The 21,707-nt window shown below is 40.2% G+C and overlaps 1 protein-coding gene across 1 annotated transcript in view; it reads left to right on the top strand.

The window, feature by feature from the left end:
* Positions 1 to 16,176, top strand: part of ACSM6 (acyl-CoA synthetase medium chain family member 6) — a 35,761-nt gene extending 19,585 nt beyond the window's left edge. Inside the window, exons 9-11 of the mRNA XM_012439549.2 lie at positions 5,772 to 5,852; positions 12,266 to 12,367; positions 15,899 to 16,176. Coding sequence (XP_012294972.2) covers positions 5,772 to 5,852; positions 12,266 to 12,367; positions 15,899 to 16,039 — 324 coding nt within the window. The 3' untranslated portion in view covers positions 16,040 to 16,176. The remainder of the gene's footprint in view (positions 1 to 5,771; positions 5,853 to 12,265; positions 12,368 to 15,898) is intronic.
* Positions 16,177 to 21,707: the final 5,531 nt, after the last annotated feature.

Raw genomic sequence — 21,707 nt, 5'->3', positions numbered from 1 at the left:
GGCATTAAGACAAAAGACTAAGAAACTAAGCTGATCAGAGAAGGAAGGGAATTCAAGAAAAGGCAGATCAGTGGTGAGAAGACAAGGCACTGGAGATGTCAATGGAGCTGGAAGGACTGAAGGTAAATGTCTTAGTCTGCTCAGGCTTCTGTAACAAAATATCATAGATTGGGTGGCTTAAACAACCAAAGTTATTTTTCTCACAGTTCTAGAGGCTGGAAGTCCAAGATTGGAGTACCAGCAAGGCCAGGTTCTAGTGAAGGCCCTCTTCTGAGTTGCAGACTATTAACTAATCATGGTGTTCTCACCTGTCAGGGAGAGAGACCAAGCTCTTTCCAAGATCTTTAGTGTCTTTCAGTTTGTTTGTTTGTTTGTTTTTAAAGAGAGGCAGGGTCTTGCTTTGTTGCCCCAAACTAGAGTGCAGTGGTGTGATCACAGCTCCCTGAACCCTCAAACTCCTGGGATCAAGAGATTCTCCAACCTCGGCCTCTCAAACAGTTGGGACTACAGGTGTGCACCACCATGCTTGGCTATTTATTTATTTTATTTTTTAGCAAAGACACAGTCTTGCTATGTTGCCCAGACTGGTTTCAAACTCCTGGCCTCAGTGTTCTTCCCACCTCAGCATCCCAGACTAGGATGACAGACACAATTCACCACATGGGCATCTCTTCTTATAAGGGCACTAATCCCATCATGAAGGTGCTACCCTCATGACCTCATCTAAACCCAATGACCTCCTGAAGATCCCATCTCCAAATACCATCATAGTGAGCAGTAGAGCTTCAGCACATGCGTTTTGGGGAGACGCAATTGAGTCCACAGAAGTAGTAAGTCAAAAGTAAAGATGCATAGACTGATGATTTCAGAGATAGATCATTTACAGGTGATGCCAATACAAGGACATGGCCACAGATGGATTAAGTGTCATGACACCCTCTGGAGATCAGGATCAAGAAAGGAAGAGACTGGGGGTAGAACTGACCATTCATATCGATATAGGAGGCATTAGGGATGACAGTGGAACATGGAGTCAAAGGAAAGATCATGAACCTCATGCTGAAGGCTTTAATGGATAAAGAATGACTGAGAGGTTGGTAAATTATAACAACAGAGAGTAGTATAGGGTGGTAAAAGTAAATGGCGTGAGTCTCAAAAAGACAAGGGGGCTGGCGCGGTGGCGCATGCCTGTAGTCCAAGCTACTCAGGAGGCTGAGTCTGGAGGATCGTTTGAGTCCAGGAGTTCTGGGCTGTAGTGCACTATGCCAATTGGGTGTCCACACTAAGTTCGGCATCAACATGGTGACCTCCTGGGAATGGGGGACCACCAGTTTGCCTAAGGAGGGGTGAAGCGGCCCAGGTCAGAAACAGAGCAGGTCAAAACTCCCGTGCTGATCAGTAGTGGGATCGTACCTGTGACTAGCCACTGTACTCCAGCCTAGGCAACATAAGGAGACTCTGTCTCTTAAAAAATAAACAAACAAAAATAAAAAATAAAATAAAATAAAAAACGACAAGGGGATTGCACAAGAGTCAGAGAAGTAAGGGTCAGGAGGTGGTATTGGGAGCTCAGAAGATGCCAAACCCAAGGATTATAAAAGGATCAACATCCCCTACTTGAAAAAAAAAAAAGAAACCTCTTCCCATGGAAGAGCCAGGTCTCTGGAAAGCCAACTGATAAAAAGAAAAGCCAGTGAGAAGGATATAGATGTAGATGTAGAATAGTTCCTTAACCACTCAATTGATGGTCTATCCAGAGCACACCATGGAAAGTTTCTGGAGGGACAGGAAGAGTAGGGGAACAAACAGCCCTGTTCTCACAACATGAGGATGAGAATGCAGGAAAAGAGAAATAAGCAGAAAACCTTATATGATGGAAACACCATAGACAGGAATCTAGAGCTGGTACCTTAGGCTGGTGGCCAAATTTTTACATGGATTGCTCTCAGTGTTTTCCAGTTAGAGAGGAACAATAGAAAATAGGGAAGTGCTGCCTGGATTAACTGCATTCACTGCTAGATGGTTCATAAAATAGGCTACCTCAGAAGCAGAAACACAAAATATTTTTGAAAGAATTGAATAACCAATATTTTTTAAACATTCAAATAGCCAGCATGGGAAAAATAAGAATTTGGGGGGCAGGGGGATTTCTTACATTTGTTTTATATATTACTATTGTTTTGTGAATTATACTAAGAAGGGAATTCCATAATCTTGGTAACACCGAAGCCTTTTTATAGGACTTAGTTTGTCTTTTTAATTCCAAAAGCATTTTGTGGTGACTAGGAAAACCTCAGCCTGCCTGGGAGAAGACAAAACAGTCAAATTGAGAGCCCAGGCTCTGGAGAGAGGTCTATAGTTTGAGGACCCTAGTGGAGCTATGTAGTTCCACTTGGCTCAGGAAACACCCTGACTTAGAAAGTTAAAGAAAATTCAGAACACAAGATTCAAATCTTTGAGACCTCATAGTCAAGCTCACACTTGGTAGGCAGGTTACAATTCAAAACTATAAAAGAGGAAACTTGGGAAATGGTCAAATTCTGTCTCAGATTCTGTCTATACCACACTCACAAAGCTATTTAATTACATCCAAAAAGTTGACATTGTCAGCACCCAGGACTCACTGCACTGTATTTCCTCACTGATCTCAGGTTGTGAAAGATGCTGTTTAGCAAAACAGCACATCTTAGGCAATATTGCTTTTGGCTTTTTCTTTTTATGAAATACAAATATGACTCACACTCAGAATATCTGAAATAAGCAAAGTTGACACTCTAAGTTGATATGATTCCAGCAACACCTAATAAACTTTGGATTTTTAGTTTGTCATACAGCCTGCATAGGAGAAAATGTATATCTTTCATTTAACTATAATATACTGGCAATAGCTAAGGAGTCTTGTGTTAGCCAGCATTATTTGGGATGCAAGAGACAGAAACTTATTTCAAACAAGCTTAAGCAAAAGTGGAAATTAAAAATCCATTTTGCTGGGAACAGCATCAAGGGGGCTTATGAAATCAAGACTGGAGGGGCCAAAACACCAGGAACTAAAACACATTAACTCTTAAAACATCAGCTCTCTCTCATTCTCTCCCTCTCAATTGCTCCATCTGCTTTTTTCTGTGAGTTGTTCTCTGATGAGTTTCTTCCACAAAGCAGACAAGATGAACACCAGCAACTCTGGTGTTACCTCTCCTTCAGACAAGTCAAAATAGCCCAACTTTTCCTCTACTTTGGAAAATTATTGGAACAGACTCTGATTGTCCAGGCTTCTGTCATATCCTTTTCCCTTGGACTGTAATTTAAGGGTCCTAACCTGGGATATTTGTTCATCCCAAAAAGTGAATCTACAGAACCATGATTAATAGTCCCACCAGATTATATTCAAAGAAGGAGGAGTTCTTAAAGGAACCATAAAACTACTTATCGTAGTACACTACAAGGAGATCACTATGACCATCCTCAAAAACATTCAAAATCTGGGGCCTCCAATTTGTTAGCATGTAAACATAAGAAAATATTAAGTCTCTTTTACATGTAAGACTCAGCAATAGGTACTGGAGAAAAACTATGTAGAAGACAGAAAAAATTCCTCTTCCAGGCTGGGCACAGTGGCTCATGCCTATAGTCCCAGCATATTAGGGGGCCAAGGCAAGAGGATCACTTGAGCCCAGGAGTTTGAGACCAGCCTGGGCAACATAGTAAGCTCAGTCTCTACTGTTTTAAATAATAATAATAAATAATTCCTGTACTTGTCAAATGAACAAATAATTGTTGTATAGTGGGAAAAGCATGATGAAGCAGAAACACAGGTTACACTGGAAATGCATGGAAGGGACATCTAACTTGGCCTGGGGAATCAGAGCACCCGGGAGGAAGTGACATCTAAGCCAAGATAGGAAAGAGAAGTCAGTAGAGGGAGTGTTGGGGGTACAGAAACCATCAAATGCAAAAGCTATGGCACTGGAGTTGTAAAATAAAGTGAATGGGGTTAGTTTCTCCCAGTTTTCCTGCATCTGTTTGTGCTGACTCCATTTTGCCACATGCCAATTGGTACAAAGATATTTGTCATTGCTGTTTTCCACAGCAGAGGAAATCACAATTGTGAATTCACAAACAGAGTATCTTTAACATAGATTGGGACACTATGGAGAAGCCCATCATGTACTGCTCCATCCCCTGCCCCTGCACTTATCATTCTGCCTTGCCATTCAGGAGTCTGAGCCCCTAAATTTTTCACGGTACTCAGCCCTTCAAGAAATGTCAAGTCCCTCACTCAGACAATTTCCCTCATAGGAAGCAGGCTCTCCAGGATGGTCCATCTTACTTGGTTTCTGTGAAATTTTAATAAATAAAATTTTCTCCATTCCATTATATCCATGGTTGACTCATACAAGATCCAGTTCTCGTGCCCTCCAAGGTAGACCTCTGTGCCCTCTTTGGGGTGCCCTACATGCTGTGCTAAAGTATTTCTCAGCAGCCTAAAACAATTACTTATTTTTGAGACATTTATTATTTAAAATCTCAAAAGACATACAAAAATAGACAAAACTGTATATTGAATTCCCATGTATCCACTGCCCATTTCAACAATTATTACCTTATGGCTAATCCTGTTTTATCATTATTCCTCTTCAATCCCAAAAACTATATTTTATCCATAAACAGCTCCAGTATACATATTTTAAAAAACAAGGATTCCAAAAACAAACATATTTTTCAATTATACCTAAAAGTTAACAATTGCTTTGTTATACCTGAGCGAGTTAGAAGGAAAGCGCCACCCTCTGAGTTCCAATTGAGAGTCCTTTATTGCCAGCGACCAAGAGTCAGCTCGTGCTCAAAATCTCTTGGCCCCAAGGAAGGGTCTTGATTCCTTTTTATATCTTGCTTAGGAAAGGGGAGGAGGAGCCTAACTGAAGCAGAATTTATAGAAGCAGAACAAGTGAGTTAGATAAGGAGGCTAGTAACCAGGAGGCAGGAGGTTCCCATGAATTGTTGATTACTAAGGAGGGTATTCACAAGTGATTCCCATGATTGCTGGTTTCCAAGGCGGGTATTCGGTACTTGTCATACAATCAATCAAGGGGGGTATTCACAATAACAAGTGAGCTTGCCAGCAGGATATAGTTACAATGGTTATATGTTTCTATAGTTCTAAGTACAGCATGACCCAGCACAGTAACATGACCCAGATATGCACTCAAAGGAGAAATGGCGGGAGGAGTGAGGGAGAGGTTAAGATGGAGTCTGTCTTACTCTCTGCAAGATGGAGTTTGTCTGGCTAATACAGAGTAGGTTAGCACAGCCTCTTATCAACAAATATCCACCATTCACATTTTCATCCATCATCTAAGTCATGTATGTTTTCTTGCTACCATTTGTTCCAATTAAGCTCACACATTGTGGCTAGTTGATAAGTCTTTAGTGTATCTTTTAATCTATGAATTTCCTCATTACCTTCTTTTACCCTTGCAATTTGTTATTTTAAAAAACTGAGTTGTTGGTTCTTTTGAATATTTCACAGCTTGGATTTTGCTAATTGCATCCTTATGGTGTGGTTTACATGTTCTTCTGTTCTCCTGCATTTCCAGTAAATTGACCTAGAGGTTTAGTCGCACTCTTGCTTATTTTTTTAATCAAGATTACTTGTTAGTCTGTGTAATGTTGTTCTGTTAGGAGGCATATAATGTCTGGTTATGATCAATGACTAGATCCATTAATTTACTGCTTTTTTAAAAATAAAAACTTGTCTGCATATCTTTAAACAGGGTCTACTCTGTGCCACTTCCAAAATAATAAAATTGAAGCCAGGCTCTCTGGGGAAGCCATTGCCACCTTATATTGTCCAGGTAGGAGATCATAGTAATGATTATGACAGCTATTATTAAGTGAGCTTTTACAGTTGTTTATCTAAATTGCTAACATAGAGGTAGGCAAGAAGGAAACTTCAGCATTCTCTAAATGCACCTCAAGGATAATCTCACATTATTGCTTTTATTTCCCCCTCAATATTCTTCTGGAATACAAAACCTAGACACAGCAATGAGGGAAGGAGATGCTGACAATTTTGCAGAATATTCCTTTAATGTAGTTCAAGTTTCAAACATGGAGAATGCAAGGAAAAATATATTTGCTATTAGAAAGATATATGCAAAATATAGACAACTGTTTTCAATGCACCATAATAAGTGTTCTGTACTTGACTAAAAATACACTAAAGAGGGAAGTCTAAGCTGCTTGGGTATTGATTATTATAAATACTGTAGTGTGATTCTCAAATGGTGTAGCTGAGTTCACGGTATGGGCATAGGTAGCAATACTAAGATGGTAGGACAAACGCTTGTGTCTAGGATTTTATTACATAAAAGCAGGCTCAAATTAGCAGCAGTTATAAAATTACCATTATTCATTTTAAGATAGTCCTTTGCTTTCATGCCTTTCTTGCCTTTTTTTAACATTGGTCAAAAGGAAATAGAAAGCTCTCAACCTGAATGAAACAAATAGTAGTATTTACTTTAACTATTGTATATTCTGAAATTGACTCCATTTTTTTAAAGATAATGTTTATTGTAGAGTTCTATTTTTTGTTTTTTGTTTGCCTATCTAGTTTTACTACATATTATTTAACAGGGTGTGGAAGTTAGCCTAATTCATCGAGCTTTATATGTTTGTTTTTTTCCAATAATCATAAATAGGTATTACATTATATTAAATATGTTTTCTGATTCTGTTAAAAAGGTAAAATAGTTTTTCCCTATTAAGAAGTTGGAATTAATTAAAAATATTTTCAAATGTTAAATTTTCATTGCATTTCTTCTTTTTGTTTTCTTGGATTCAATTTCTTAAATTTTGTTTGTTTGGGCCTTTGCATTTAGAGACATGAATACAATAAGCATGTAATTTTCCTCTCAAAAAATAAGTAAAAATTAAAATGTTCTTGCATACTAAAGTATGAACAAAAATGAAAAAAAAAAAAGAAATAAAAACTAAAATGTTCCTTAGGATTTTCTTAGAAAAAAAAATCTTCCCACAAAATCAACAAACTTTATATTTCTTGAAGGGCTGGATATGGTGGCTCATGCCTGTAATCCCAGCACTTTCAGGGGCTGAGGCTGTAATCCCAGCACTTTCAGAGGGGATCACTTGAGGTCAGGAGTTCAAGACCATCCTGGCCAACATGGTGAAACCCTTCTCTACAAAAATACAAAAATTAGCTGGACATGATGGCAGGTGCCTGTAATCCCAGCTACTTGGGAGGCTGAGGCAGGAGAATCACTTGAACACAGCAGGTGGAGGTTGCCGGGAGCCAAGATCACACCACTGCACTCCAGCCTGGGCCACAACAGCAAAACTCCATCTCACAAAAAAAATAAGAAAAAAAATTATATGTCAACAAAATGGACAACTTAGAAAAAAATGGATAAAGTCCTAAAAACATACAACCTACCAAGACTGAATCATAAAGCATTAAAAAGTCTGAACAGACCAATAACTAATAAAAAGATTAAATTAGTAATCAAAAACCTTCCAACAAAGAAAAGCCCAGCACCAAATGCCTTCACAGAATGAGGGACAAAGATGACATGATAATCTCAAAAGATACAGCAAAAGCATTCCACAAGATTCAACACCCTTTGATGATAAATATTCTCAAGAAATTAGGTAGAGAAGGAATTTACCTAGACACAATAAAGGCCATATACAAAAAGCACACAGCTAACATCATATTCAATGGTCAAAAACTGAATTGAAAACTGAAAGCTTTTTCTCTCAGATCTGGAACAAGAAAATGATGCACATTCTCTCCACTTCTATCCAACATAGTATTATACTTCCTAGCCAGAGTAAGTAGAAAAGGAAATAAATATTCAAATCAGAAAAAAAGATTATCTGTTTGCAGATTACATGATCCTATGGATGTGCAGAAAATTATATTTCTACATATGATATGTAGAAAATTCTAAAGATTAACCAAAAAAATTAGGATAAACAAATTTAACAAAATTTCAGGACACAAGATCAATGTACAAAAATCAGTTGTGTTTCTATACACTACAATAAATTATCCAAAAAGTAAATTAAGAAAACAATATCAGCTGGGTGAAGTGGCTCATGTCTGTAATCCCAGTACTTTGGGAGGCCATGGCAGGTAGACTTGAGGCCAGGAGTTAAAGACCAGCCTGGCGAACATGGCAAAACCCCATCTCTACTAAAAATATAAAACTTAGCCAGGCATGGTGACACATGACTGTAATATCAGCTATTCAGGAGGCTGAGGTAGGAGAATTGCTTGAACCCGGGAGGCACAGGTTGCAGTGAGCAGAGAGATCACGCCACTGCACTCCAGCCTGGGCAACAGAGCAAGACTCTGCCTCAAAAAAAAAAAAAAAAAAAAGGTTGGGGAGGTCTAACTCATAGATCTGGAAAGTGAATTGGTGGTTTCCAGGAGCTGGTGAGAGGAGAAAACAGGAAGGTATTCATCAAGGGGTACAAAATTTCAGCTACACAGACAGTAACTGCTAGAGATCTACTGTATAGTATAATGCCAACAGTTAACAACACTGTATTACATACTTAAAATCTGGCTAAGGAAATGTCTTAAGTGTTCTTATTACCAAAATAATAATAAGACAGAGGGTGGAAGGAAACTTTTGAAGGTGATGAATAGGTTTACAGAATAGATTGTAGTGACAGTTTCACAGGTGTTTACTTATCTTCAAACTCATCAAGTTGTACACATTAAATATGGACAGCTTTTTGCATGTCAACTGTACCTCACTAGAGGGTTTATTTTTTAATTCAGGTGAGAAAGGAGAAGAGGACCCACACAAAGGGGGAAGATGAAAGACATATTTTTTAATTTGTCAAAATGAAGTATCATAACTTCATTGCTTACACTCCCCATCCAAAACACACACACACACACACACACACACACACACACACACTTCCCACAAAGAAAAAGCCAGGCCTAGATCACTTCATGGTGAATTCTATCCAACACTTAAGGAAGCATTAACATTAATCCTTCACAAACTCTCCCCAAAAATATACACAATTTTGGAGGCTGTACCTCAAAATGAGGTCATAGTATGAGCCAGGATCATCCTGATACCAAAATCAAAGACATCCCATGAAAAGAAAACCACAAATTTCCTTGATATGTACAGGTAAAAGAAAAAAAAAGAAAGAAAAGAAAACCACAAATTAATATTTCTTATGACTATAGGTGCCAAAAAAACTCAACAAAATACCAGCCAACCTAACAAAAAATATATAAATGGATTATATACCATAATCAAGTAGTATTATTCCAGAAATACAAAGTTGATTCAAACTATAAAAAACAATTAATATACTGTATTAGTAAAACAAAGGACACAAATCACATTATCGTCTCGACAGACACAGAAAAATCACTGACAAATCACCAACACCTATTTATGGTAACCTCAACAAACTAGCAATGAAAGGAAACTTCCTCAACCTGATAAAAGACATATAGAAACCCCATAGCTCACATCAAACTCAACAGTAAAAGACTGAAAGTGCTCCCACTAAGATCAGGACTTACGAGAATAATCACTCTTGCCACTTCTATATAACATAGGTTCTATCCAGGGCAATTAGGCAATTAAAAGAAATAGTATCCAAACTGGAAAGGAAGAAGTAAAACTATCTCTGTTCAACAGATGACATGATTCTGAGGAACAAACTATACTACAAGGCTACAGTACCAAAACAGCATATAGACCAATGGAACAGAACAGAGGCCTCAGAAATAATGTCACACATCTATAACCATATGATCTTTGACAAACCTGACAAAAACAAGCAATGGGGAAAGGATTCTCTATTTAATAAATGATATTGGGAAAACTGGCTACCCATATGCAGAAAACTAAAATTGGATGCCTTCTTTACACCTTATACAAAAATTAACTCAAGATGGATTAAAGACTTAAATGTAAGACCTAAAACCATAAAAACCCTAGAAGAAAACCTAGGCAATACCATTCAGGACATAGGCATGGGCAAAGACTTCATGACTAAAACACCAAAAGCAATGGCAACAAAAGCCAAAATTTACAAATAGGATCTAATAAAACTAAAGAGCTCTGCACAGCAAAAGAAACCATCATCAGAGTGAACAGGCAACCTACAGAATGGGAGAAAATTTTTACAATCTATTCATCTGACAAAGGGCTAATACCCAGAATCTACAAAGAACTTAAATTTACAAGAAAAAAACAAACAACCCCATCAAAATATGGGCAAAGGATATGAACAGACACTTCTCAAAAGAAGACATTTATGCAGCCAACAAATGCATGAAAAAAAGGCTCATCATCACTGGTCATTAGAGAAATGCAAATCAAAACCAAAATGAGATACTATCTCACACCAGTTAGAATGGTGATCATTAAAAAGTCAGGAAACAGCAGATGCTGGAGAGGATGTGGAGAAATAGGAACACTTGTACACTGTTGGTGGGAGTGTACATTAGTTCAACCATTGTGGAAGACAGTGTGGCGATTCCTCAAGGATCTAGAACCAGAAATACCATTTGACCTAGCAATCCATTACTGGGTATATACCCAAAGGATTATAAATCATTCTAATATAAAGACATGTGCACACGTATGTTTACTGCAGCAATGTTCACAATAGCAAAGACTTGGAACCAACCCAAATGCCCATCAATGATAGACTGGATAAAGAAAATGTGGCACATATACACCATGCAGGGAATACTATGCAGCCATAAAAAAGGATGAGTTCATGTCCTTTGCAGGGACATGGATGAAGCTGGAAACCATCATTCTCAGCAAAATAACACAAGAACAGAAAACCAAACACTGCATGTTCTTACTCATAAGTGGGAGTTGAACAATGAGAACATATGGACACAGGGAGGGGAACATCACACACTAGGGCCTGTCAGGGGGTTGGGGTCTAGGAAAGGGATAGCATTAGGAGAAATACCTAATGTAGAGACGGGTTGATGAGTGCAGCAAACCGTCATGGCACATGTATACCTATGTAACAAACCTGTATGTTCTGTACATGTATCCCAGAACTTAAAGTATAATTTAAAAAAATTCCAAGGAATACAAACACACTATTAGAGCTAATAATTGAGTTCATCAAGGTTGCAGGAAATAAAAGCCATATACAAAAAATTATATTACTTGTATTTCTATATAGTATCAATAAACAATCAAAAAATAAAATTAATAGAACAATTTCATTGAAAACATTTCATTGAAAACAAAGTTTTAAAAATCTCATTAAAAAATATATTCATTAGCTAATTCACCTAATTTACTAAACTTAGTACTAAATACCACTTTTTTTCCTGAAGTCTAAAGTTTGCCATCAAAGTATGAAGATGTACTATCTCTGAAGACCTTCTGATCCTTAAGGCTGGTAGTTTCTACAGAAAAGTTTCAAAGTATTCAACAAGGATAATAAATTCAAAATGAATATGAACATTGCTTTCCAAGGTGACAAGTGGGAAGGTTGTAGCCCTCAAAATTGAGCTAGCATATCAGCGTACTTTTTAACTCCTGTCACATTACTTCATGGTCATCCCTTCCATTTTAGATCAATAAAGAAGCCACTCGGCTGAAATAACTCATTATTTTCAAACTGTATTTTATTTATTCCTATCCTGCCGCCTAATTCTTAATAGGAAAAAAATAACACCACCTCCTAGACTGTTATAAAACTGCCAAATCTGTTCTTAAATTTTCATGCTCTTTATATTTCTTCTCTTATACATAAGATGGCTAATTAAGTGTCCTTGTTTGAAAGGGCTTTCCGAGATGCTGGTTTTCTTAAAACTTTGCACTAACCAGGCAATGGAGCCCTTCCTGTATCATCTTATTTCATCCTCACAATGGAGCCCTTACCTGTATCATCTTATTTCATCCTCACAATAAAGCTGTATAGTAAATGCACTTCTAAATCTCTGATATTCTACATGAGGAAACTGATGTTCAGAGAAGCATCCAAGATTCTCAAAGTCAGAAGGTATCAGAGTGGACATCCAAATCCAAATATTTCCAGTTCTGGCACCCTCACACTGACCACTGAACCACATTGCCTCTTAGGTTGCCCAGTATCTAGCTACACCAACCAAGCGCTTTCCTGGCATCTTAAATGAGGGTAGTAAGGCTTAAGTTTAGATCTTGTGGTGTTTTAAGAAAAGTACAAATGGTTTATAAGGAATATTCCTTTAGTGATTATCTAATTTCAGATTGTGGATGAAAATTCAAATGTCTTGCCTCTTGGGGAAGAAGGGAATATTGCAATCCGCATAAAACAAAACCAACCTGCTGCTCTGTACTGTCCACACATGGTAAGAAAATTTTCTTTTTTCCTAAATACTTTCATTGTTGCTACTAATCATAGTGCCATAACTGTTGAGTACTTTATGGTTTGCCAAATACTTTTGTCCCAACTTTCAATTTTGCAAATTTTTGAGTTTCCAAAAATGTTTAAATAGTAGCACAACTAACACCTACCTGTACATCTCTCACCTATATTCACTTCTTATAATATTTTGCCTCATTTACTTTACATTTGTACATTTTTGAAGAGACATTTGGGAATAAGTGCAGACATTACAACACTTTGTCCTTAAATATTTCAGCAGCATTCTCCTAAGAATAAGGACTTTCTTCTTAAACGTCAATAGCATCACATCTATGAAAAAAAATAATTCTTTAATACTATCTAATATCCAGTGATTAGATTTCTCAATTGTATTCAAATGTATTTTATAGCTTTTGTAAATCCAGAATTCAATCAAGGTTCATGCATTTATTTGGCTCTCCTCTATCTTTAGTTATTTTTATCTATAACTGTCCCACCACCACGTTTTTCATGGCATGGACATTTTGAAAAGTAGAGGACTATTGTGTTAGAAAATGCTTCACTTTCTAGACTTATCTATTGTTTCCTCATAATGAGATCCAAGATAAATGTCCTTCTCAATAATATTATGTAGATGATATATATTTCTTATTTGCTTATACTGGGGAAACATTGTGTTGTCTCATTTTGTGTGCTGATAATTTTGATCTTTTGATTAAGGAAGTACCATTTCTCTCCATTGTAAAGGTACATTTTCCTGTTTGTAATTAGTAATAACCTGTTGTATAACAATTCGAGACTCTGTAAATATCTTGTTATCCAATTAACTTTCACCCAATCATTTTAGCATCCATAGATGATTCTTTTCAGAAACAATTATTAAAATAGAGAGTGGCTGGGCACAATCATTCATGCCTGTAATTGTAGCACTTTGGGAAGCAAAGATGGGCATATCACTTGAGCCCAGGGGTTCAAGACTAGCCTGAGCAATGCGGCAAAACTCCAAATCTACAAAAAAAAAAAAAAAAAATGCAAAAATAGCCAGGCATGGTGGCATGCACCTGTAGTCCCAACTACTGAGGAGGCTGAGGTGGGAAGATAAACTGAGTGCAGGGCATCAAGGCTGTATGAGCTGTGATCACACTACTGTGCTCCAGACTGGGCAACACAGCAATACACTGTCTCAAAAATAAATAAATAAGATGGGCAGTGCAGAATGGTGATTTTCAAACTGCTATTTCTTTTTCTTTCTTTTTTTTTTTTTTTGAGATGGAGTTTACCTTTTGTCGCCCAGGCTGAAGTGCAGTGGTTTGATCTCAGCTTACTTGCAATCTCCATCTCCGGGGTTCAAGCAATTCTCCTGCCTCAGCCTCCCGAGTAGCTGGGATTACAAGCACCCGCCACCACACCCAGCTAATTTATTTTTGGTAGAGATGGAGTTTTACCATGTTGATCAGGCTGGTCTCGAACTTCAGACCTCAGGTGATCCACCAAACTCGGCCTCCCAAAATGCTGGAATTACAGGCATGAGCTACAGTGTCCGGCCCAAACTGCTATTTCTGATACATTAATTAGGTGGCATTATTCCATAAAAATGAGCAGTCCATTTTTTCTATTGGGGTTTTTTTTTTAATTACTTTTAAAATACTTTGTTTAATCTTTCCTGATGATAAAACTCATTTGTGTTCAATATAGACAACTTTCAAAAATATAGAAAAGACCAAAGAAGAAAAGCATGTAAGCTCATACCACCATTATTACCCACTATAACATTTGGTGTGTATATATCCTTCATTCTTTTTCTACTTATATATATTATTTAATAAAAATGGGATTGCACTGTATCAGTTTTTTTACTCATGATTTTCAGATATCAGTAAATCTTATATGACAACTTTTTTTTTGAGACAAGGTCTCACTCAGTCACCCAGGCTGGAGTGCAGTGGCACAATCTCGACTTATTGTAACCTCAGCCTCCTGAGTAGCTGGGATTACAAGCTCTCACCACCATGCGCAGCTAATTTTTGTATTTTCAGTAGAGACAGGGTTTCACCATGATGGAACTCCTGACCTTAGCTTCCCAAAGTGCTGAGATTAGAAATGTGAGCCACCATACCCAGACCTTATATAAAAACATTTTTAATAATTTTATACAGTCCTATCAAGGAGAACTATCATGATCTATTTAACATATCTACTATTGTTTAAAATTTTGGTTACTTCCAACGTTTTATGTCATAAATACTGCTTCAGTGAGTATTCTTGTTAACTCTTTAAATGTCTCTTTGAGTATTTCTTGTAATGTTTTTGAGTTGAAGCCTAGGTAAAATATTTTAAATATTTTAATATTAAGAATTTCTGTGACAGAATAATGCTTAATATTTCCAAACTTTGATAAGACAACTTAAATATGCTGAGACTTTAAAATCTTGTTCTCATCCATAAGATAGAGATTTCAAAGAAAATACCCAGATATGTCATATACCTACTGAGATTATTGTGCTGTTTGAAAATGAGCTGCTTACACAGCATTTCACTAAAGTTTATTAGGACTCTAATAAGCAGGCTGTCTATTAGATCTAAGACTCTGGATAAATTGGTGACATGGTCTCTATGGCAATGAGTCAAATGCTGTTAGAATCTGGCTGGGCATGATGGCTCACGCCTATAATCCCAGCACTGTGGGAGCCCGAGGCAGGAGGATCACCTGAGGCTAGGAGTTCAAGAACAGCCTAGCCAACAGGGCGAAACCCCATCTCTATTAAAATACAAAAAAACTAACCAGGTGTGGTGGTTGGCACCTGCAATCCCAGCTACTCGGGAGGCTGGGGCACAAGAATCCCTTGAACCTGGGCAGCAGAGGTTGACAGTGAGTCAAGATCATGCCACTGCACTCCAACCTGGGCGACAAGAGCGAAAAATTCCATCTCAATAAAAAGAAAAAAATAAAGAATCTGTGAACACTCCACAGAATGTTCCAGCAAAATGGGCCTGCCTCATGCAAAGGGACATTTTCACCAATCACTCTCATTGTGTTTCTGGTTTAAGATCCTTAATCTAAAACCACCTTTTTCTGATGGAATTTTGGTCACGGGCAGTATGAAAAAGGTACAATTCAAAGACAGGGAGCAGCGAATGCATCCGATGGATGACGAGCCTGAGAAAATAGCAGCCAACAACCCTTACACATACTGTACCTGGCCCTGTACTAAAATGCTGTGTCCATTTTGCCTCATTTAAGCCTCAGGACAAACCTCTGAGTGAAGTGTCATCATTACTCCTGTTTCTAGTGAGACATAAAAATTAAAAAAAAAAAAAAAAAACCGCTGAAGTTAAGAGAAATGACCAAGGAAATTTCTCCTTGTGTGTTTTCTGTGTGGGATCCCCTGGACAGTGGGGATCCTGACTTATTTTTCTCAGTCTCTCCTGAGGGTAGCCAGAGTGCTCAATTCATATCACTAAATGATTGTAAAAGGGAAGTAAATGTAGGTTTCTGGATTTGTCATTCTGTCAGGTGAGCTGGGAGGAATATGCTTCAGCAAGAGGCCACATGCTTTACCTCACAGGTGACAGAGGGATCATGGATGAAGATGGCTACTTCTGGTTGTCTGGTAGAGCTGATGATGTTGCCAATGCATTGGGTCAGAGGCTGTGAATGCTGTGGTTATTGCTATTGAGCCTGGGGCTGTGGGAATTTGGAGAAGACTCTGGACCGCTTCCAATACATAGGAATTCTATTTCTAAAGTTTAGAAAATACAAACAACCAAAAATAAAACTCATCCACCATCTCATATTTTGGAGTATTTTTTCTAGTCTTCTTTCTTCTTATATGTAGATTTTTTTTTTTGGTAGAAGTGAGTTCAGGGAGAAATGCTCAAGCATAACTTGCCTTTTTCACTCAACAATGTAATAGAAATATTTTTCTGTGCAATTAAATATATAAATTCATTTCTTAAATAAGTTTTTCTTGACCAATAAGTACACAGCTCAATGGATGTCTACACACATACACACCCCAGTAACCATCTAGATAGAGGTATAGGATATTTTTAGCCTCCATGGCTCTCTCATGTCCTCATACCTCTGTGAAAGCTGTACTTCTTTCATGAACTTCGGAGTGAGTGTCCTGACTCAGCCTCCGGAGTAGCTAGGATTACAGGCACCCACCACCATGCCCAGCTAATTTCTGTATTTTTAGTTTCACCATTTTGGTCAAGCTGGTCTTGAACTCCTGACCTCAAGCAATCCACCCACCTTGGCCTCCCAAAGTCCTGGGATTACAGGCATGAGTCACCATGCCCAGTCTTCAGACTGTATTTCTTTGCCTAAAGACAGTTTCAGAGACTAACAGAAGTAGACTAAATTCTAAGGAGCAATAAATTCCAAGGGCAGATGGTGGCAAGTAAATACCATGGGCCATCCTGATTCAGACCTTGCTGACCACAAAAATCACAGGAATGCTGAGAAATAGAAATCAAGATGTAGGCTTTATGGCCTCATTGCTATTACATGCCACTGCTTCTGGGACCTGAGTCAGCAACCTTGCTTTCTCACCACTTCTCCACTCTAATCCTTGACCCAATTAAACAACCCCAACTAAATTTTGCTCAGGAAGTCACTCTCCCTTGAGCACTTCTGCTGCAGTAGCAGTGAATGAAGTACTTGCCTCTGCATCTAACTGCTCTCAATTTTTACCTTAAGCCCCTCATCTAGAAGTAGCCATTATTCTCTAAAGGGCAGGTCAATGTTGCCTGTTCCTTAACTTCATATAAATGGAATCATACAGTTTGTACTCTTTTGTGTCTGTCTTCTTTCTCACATAATAATGTCTGGACAAATCATTTATGTTGTTGTATGGATCAACAGTCCATTCTTTTTCATTGCTATATAGAATTCCATTGTGTGAATACACCCAGAATTTATTCATTCTGTTAATGGTGACTGAGGTTGTTTCCAATTTGAGAATGCCTCCTTTGCCTAGCCCCGCTGCACCTGGGGCGCTGGCAAATTAGGCATTTTCTCTTACCCTTGGGATTAAGTGTGGGGGTGGTTGAGTGGCATCGATTCCCAAGCCCTCCTCACAGCTCTCAGAGCAGGCATCACAGCAGTGTTTGCAACACTCCAGACAGTCAAAATGGGCCATCCCCCACGTCTTTGGATTTTTTTTTTTTTTCTTAGACAGAGTCTCTGTCGCCCAGGCTGGAGTGCAGCGGCACGATCTCAGCTCACTGCAACCTCTGCCTCACAGGTTCAAGCGATTCTCCTGTCTCAGCCTCCCAAGTAGCTGGGATTACAGGCACGTGCCACCACGCCCGGCTAATTTTTTGTATTTTTAGTAGAGACGGGGTTTCACGGTGTTAGCTAGGATGGTCTCGATCTCCTGACCTCATGATCCGCCCGCCTCGGCCTTCCAAAGTGCTGGGATTACAGGCGTGAGCTTCCGCGCCCGGCCCCCTTCTCTGGATTTTAAAGACTGTGTAGGAGGAGAAAATGGGCGCGGGACGCCCCTGGTTAATCATTTGTCTTAAATTTTCGTAACCAAACTAGCCCCTCAGTTGAGGCCGTTGACGCTCAAAGTTCTTTCCGCTTTGTACGGTAAGATCAGAATCGCCGAAAGAAGCTCCTTGTCCTCCCCGGCTGACCATCCTTGGGCACTCAGCAGTGCTGGGGTGCGGCTGCCCCATTTCCCGCTAGAAACAACTGCAGGTGGCGCCGTCCACTGAAGAGTGCAGAACTAGCGCCCTGAGCCACGCTGGGGCAAACAGGAGAGACGCGGGATGCGAGAGAGTGGGGAAAAAGGGCGCTCTAAGGATTCCCGGAGGGAGGGACTAGAGCAGAGGCGGTGAGCGGCAGGAGGAAACAAATGTCCCCGCGACCGAGCACTTTACCGGGTTGAAGTTTCCTCTGCTGTCGCCTCCTGCTTCCGAGCAGAACTGAGCCTGGTGTGCGGCTTTTCTGGAAAGCCGGCCGCCACCACCCTCGGCGTGGGACGCCGGCCCGCAAGGAGCCTTGGGACTCACGCGCGCCGCTCCCGAATCTGGCTGCACACTGCGACGCTGCCGCGCACGCGCGCCCCTGTGCCCTTCCCAGGCGCGCGTGTGCTCGCGAAGGGTGCGCGTCCTCCAAAAGGAAAGCCGGAGGCGCTCAGGTTGCCTCCTTTCCCCCTGCGCCGTTTCCTACAGGCAGGTGCAGAGTATTTTTAAAACAACTGCGAGGAAAACGACTCACACCTGTAATCCCAGCACTTTGGGAGACCGAGGCGGGTGGATCATGAGGTCAGCAGAGCGAGACCATCCTGGCCAACATGGTGAAATCCTGTCTCTACTAAAATACAAAAAACTAGCCTGGCATGGTGGTGTGCGCCTGTAGTCCCAGCTACTTGGGAGGCTGAGGCAGGGGAATCACTTGAACCCGGGAGGCGGAGGTTGCAGTGAGCCAAGATCACTCCACTGAACTCTAGCCTGATGACAGAGCAAAGACTCCGTCTCAAAAAACATATACATATAAAAATTAGCCAGGCATGGTGGCTTGTACCTGTAGTTCTAGCTACTCAAGAGACTGGAGTGGGAAGATCACTTGAGACCAGGAGGTCGAGGATGCAGTGAGCCATAATTGTGCCACTGCACTCCAGCCTGGGTGACAGAGCAAGACCTTGTCTCGAAAAAATAAAAAATAATTATTACAATTAATTTTATCTGTTTTTTTCTCTTTTCACATTGCTACTAGAGAATTTTTAATTACATTCATGCCTTGCATCATAGTTCTATTGGACAGCGATGAAGCAGCAATCAGTATTTTTTTTTTTTTTTTTTTGAGACAGAGTCTCACTCTGTTGCCAGGCACCAGGCTGGAGTGCAGTGGCACAATGTCGGCTCACTGCAACCTCCGCCTCCTGGGTTCAAGCAATTCTCCTGCCTCAGCCTCCTGAGTAGCTGGGACTACAGGCGAGCGCCACCACGCCCAGCTGGTTTTTGTATTTTTAGTAGAGACGGGGTTTGACTATGTTGACCAGGATGGTCTCGATCTCTTGACCTCGTGATCCGCCCACCTTGGCCTCCCAAAGTGCTGGGATTACAGGGCAATCAGCCATTTACAGATTTACCAAGCTTGTGGGCTATCTGCCACTTGTGAGGCACTGAGCTGAGTGCTGAGGAGAAAAAGCTGAAAAAGACAAAGGATCAGCTCTCATGGAGACTTCTGTCCTTCCAGGAGATGGGTGATTAGTGTCTTGTGTGATGCATGCCAAAAAGGAAGTGTCCCCTGGGTATGGGAGCATAGGAGAGTGGCATCCAAGTCATGCTGGGCAGTCAGGAAGCCTGTCTGGAGGAGGGGGTGGCTCAATCTTCAAAGACAACAGAACTTTATTAAATGCTAAATGAATCAAGAGGTTCAAGAAAAGTATACCAAGTCAGAGAGAACAGCTTGATCAAAGTCTGTATGACTGGCTGACTTTTTCCTCTTCAGGAAATTTTCTGAAAGTTTAGTAATTAAAGATGGTTACAGGGTTAGACTGCTCTTTCCAATCTTCTTTCATTTTAGAGGAAGCATGAAAGAGAAACAATCAGATAAATATGGTAGACGTGAAGCACAAAAAATAGGCCAAATCTCAAATTGCTCTCAGCAGGAATTTTTTTTTTTTAAGAGACGGAGTCTCACTGTCACCCAGGCTGGAGTGCAGTGGTGCAATCTCGGCTTACTGCAGCCCCTACCTCCCAGGTTCAAGTAATTCTCCTGCCTCAGCCTCCAGTGAGGCAGTAGCTGGGACTGCAGGTGTGCACCACCATGCCCAGTGAACTTTTGTATTTTTAGTAGAGACAGAATTTCACCATGTTGGCCAGGACTGGAACTCCTGACCTCAAGTGATCCACCCACCTCAGCCTCCCAAAGTGCTGAGATTACAGGCATGAGCCACCACGCCTCACAGAGCGGGAAATATTTTTATATGCCAAATGCCAGGGGAAAAGAAGGGCTAAGTTCTTAGCCACATAACACAGCTTGCACTTAGGGGTGGTAATGCTGACATTGTGTTTCATTCAGTTAGGAAATGAACTCCCCATAGAGGCTATATTTAATAATAATAATGGTCACCTGATGCTATTGGTGTTTGGCCTCCCTTGGAAGCAAGATATCTGTATGGAAGACCCACACCTAAGAAGTAACACTGACAAATGTCAGACATTTGATTGGCAGAAAGTTCTAAGAATCTATGACTCATCTATTCCTTACAATCAAAATCCAAATCACAACTGTTAATGTCTTTGTAAATGAGTCAGACAGACCTGCTGTGGTTCAGAAACTTTTCATTTTATGTTGATTTCTGAAAACTGCAAAGTTTAAGTCATCTTGACTTTTACAAGCTAAGAAGTAGATGGGGTTTAAAGTAAGAACTAATTAACTAGGCCGGGTGTGGTGGCTCAGGCCTGTAATCCCAGCACTTTGGGAGGCTGAGGTGGGCCAATCACCTGAAGTCAGGAGTTCGAGACCAGCCTGGCTAACATGGTGAAACCCCGTTTCTACTAAAGAAAAAAAAAATTAGATGGGCATGGTGGTGCGTGCCTGTAATCCCAGCTACTCAGGAGGCTGAGGCAGGAGAATTGCTGGAACCCGGCAGGTGGAGGTTGCAGTGAGCCGAGATCATGCCATTGCACTCCAGCTTGGGCAACAAGAGTGAAACTGCATCTCAAAAAAAAAAAAAAACTAATAAACTGCAAAAAAAAAATTGAGAGCTTTAACATGACATGATTTTCTGCCTCAACAGTTTAAGTTCTGCTTGTTGAAGCACTAAAAGTGCTCATGTGCATAAACTGTCCATGGTACATTCTGGCTTCAGAGTCTGTTATGAAATCCTCGCACTGATTGAAATTCTTACTCTTAGTATGTACCGTGTCAGTCCATTCATAATTCAAGGTCACAAACTATTACTGAGGGTGGTGAGCACTGATCAAGGATAGATGGTTGCTCCTTTGGAGGAAGGAAGGTTGCTTGGAATACCCTGTCCACCTCTCATAACAACCACTTAGTCTGTGTTGGGAGGGATGGGGGCACCGCTGTTTGAGCAATTAACCCCATGAGGGATTAGTCACCAGGAGATAAACTGCGGTGACCTCAGATCTTGACTCAGGACTCTTTCTTAGCAGCCAGGGTCCCCAGTCTCCTCTGTGAGGAGGGCACAGTGGCCATGTCCTGGGCTCTCTGCTGCTGTTGGACACTTTCCTAAGGTTGCTGCCGCTGTTGGACACTTTCCTAAGGTTGCTGCCCCTCACAAAGGAGAGCAGCTGGGATGGCAGCAACCAGCCTGGAGAGAGACTTACTGGGGAATGTG

The sequence above is a fragment of the Aotus nancymaae genome, unplaced genomic scaffold (assembly GCF_030222135.1).
Source record: "Aotus nancymaae isolate 86718 unplaced genomic scaffold, 86718_ANA_hifiasm-v0.15.2.pri h1tg000010l, whole genome shotgun sequence".
Taxonomy (NCBI): Eukaryota; Metazoa; Chordata; class Mammalia; order Primates; family Aotidae; genus Aotus; species Aotus nancymaae.
Note: the sequence above shows the minus strand (reverse complement) of the source record. Positions and strands in the feature narration are given on the sequence as shown.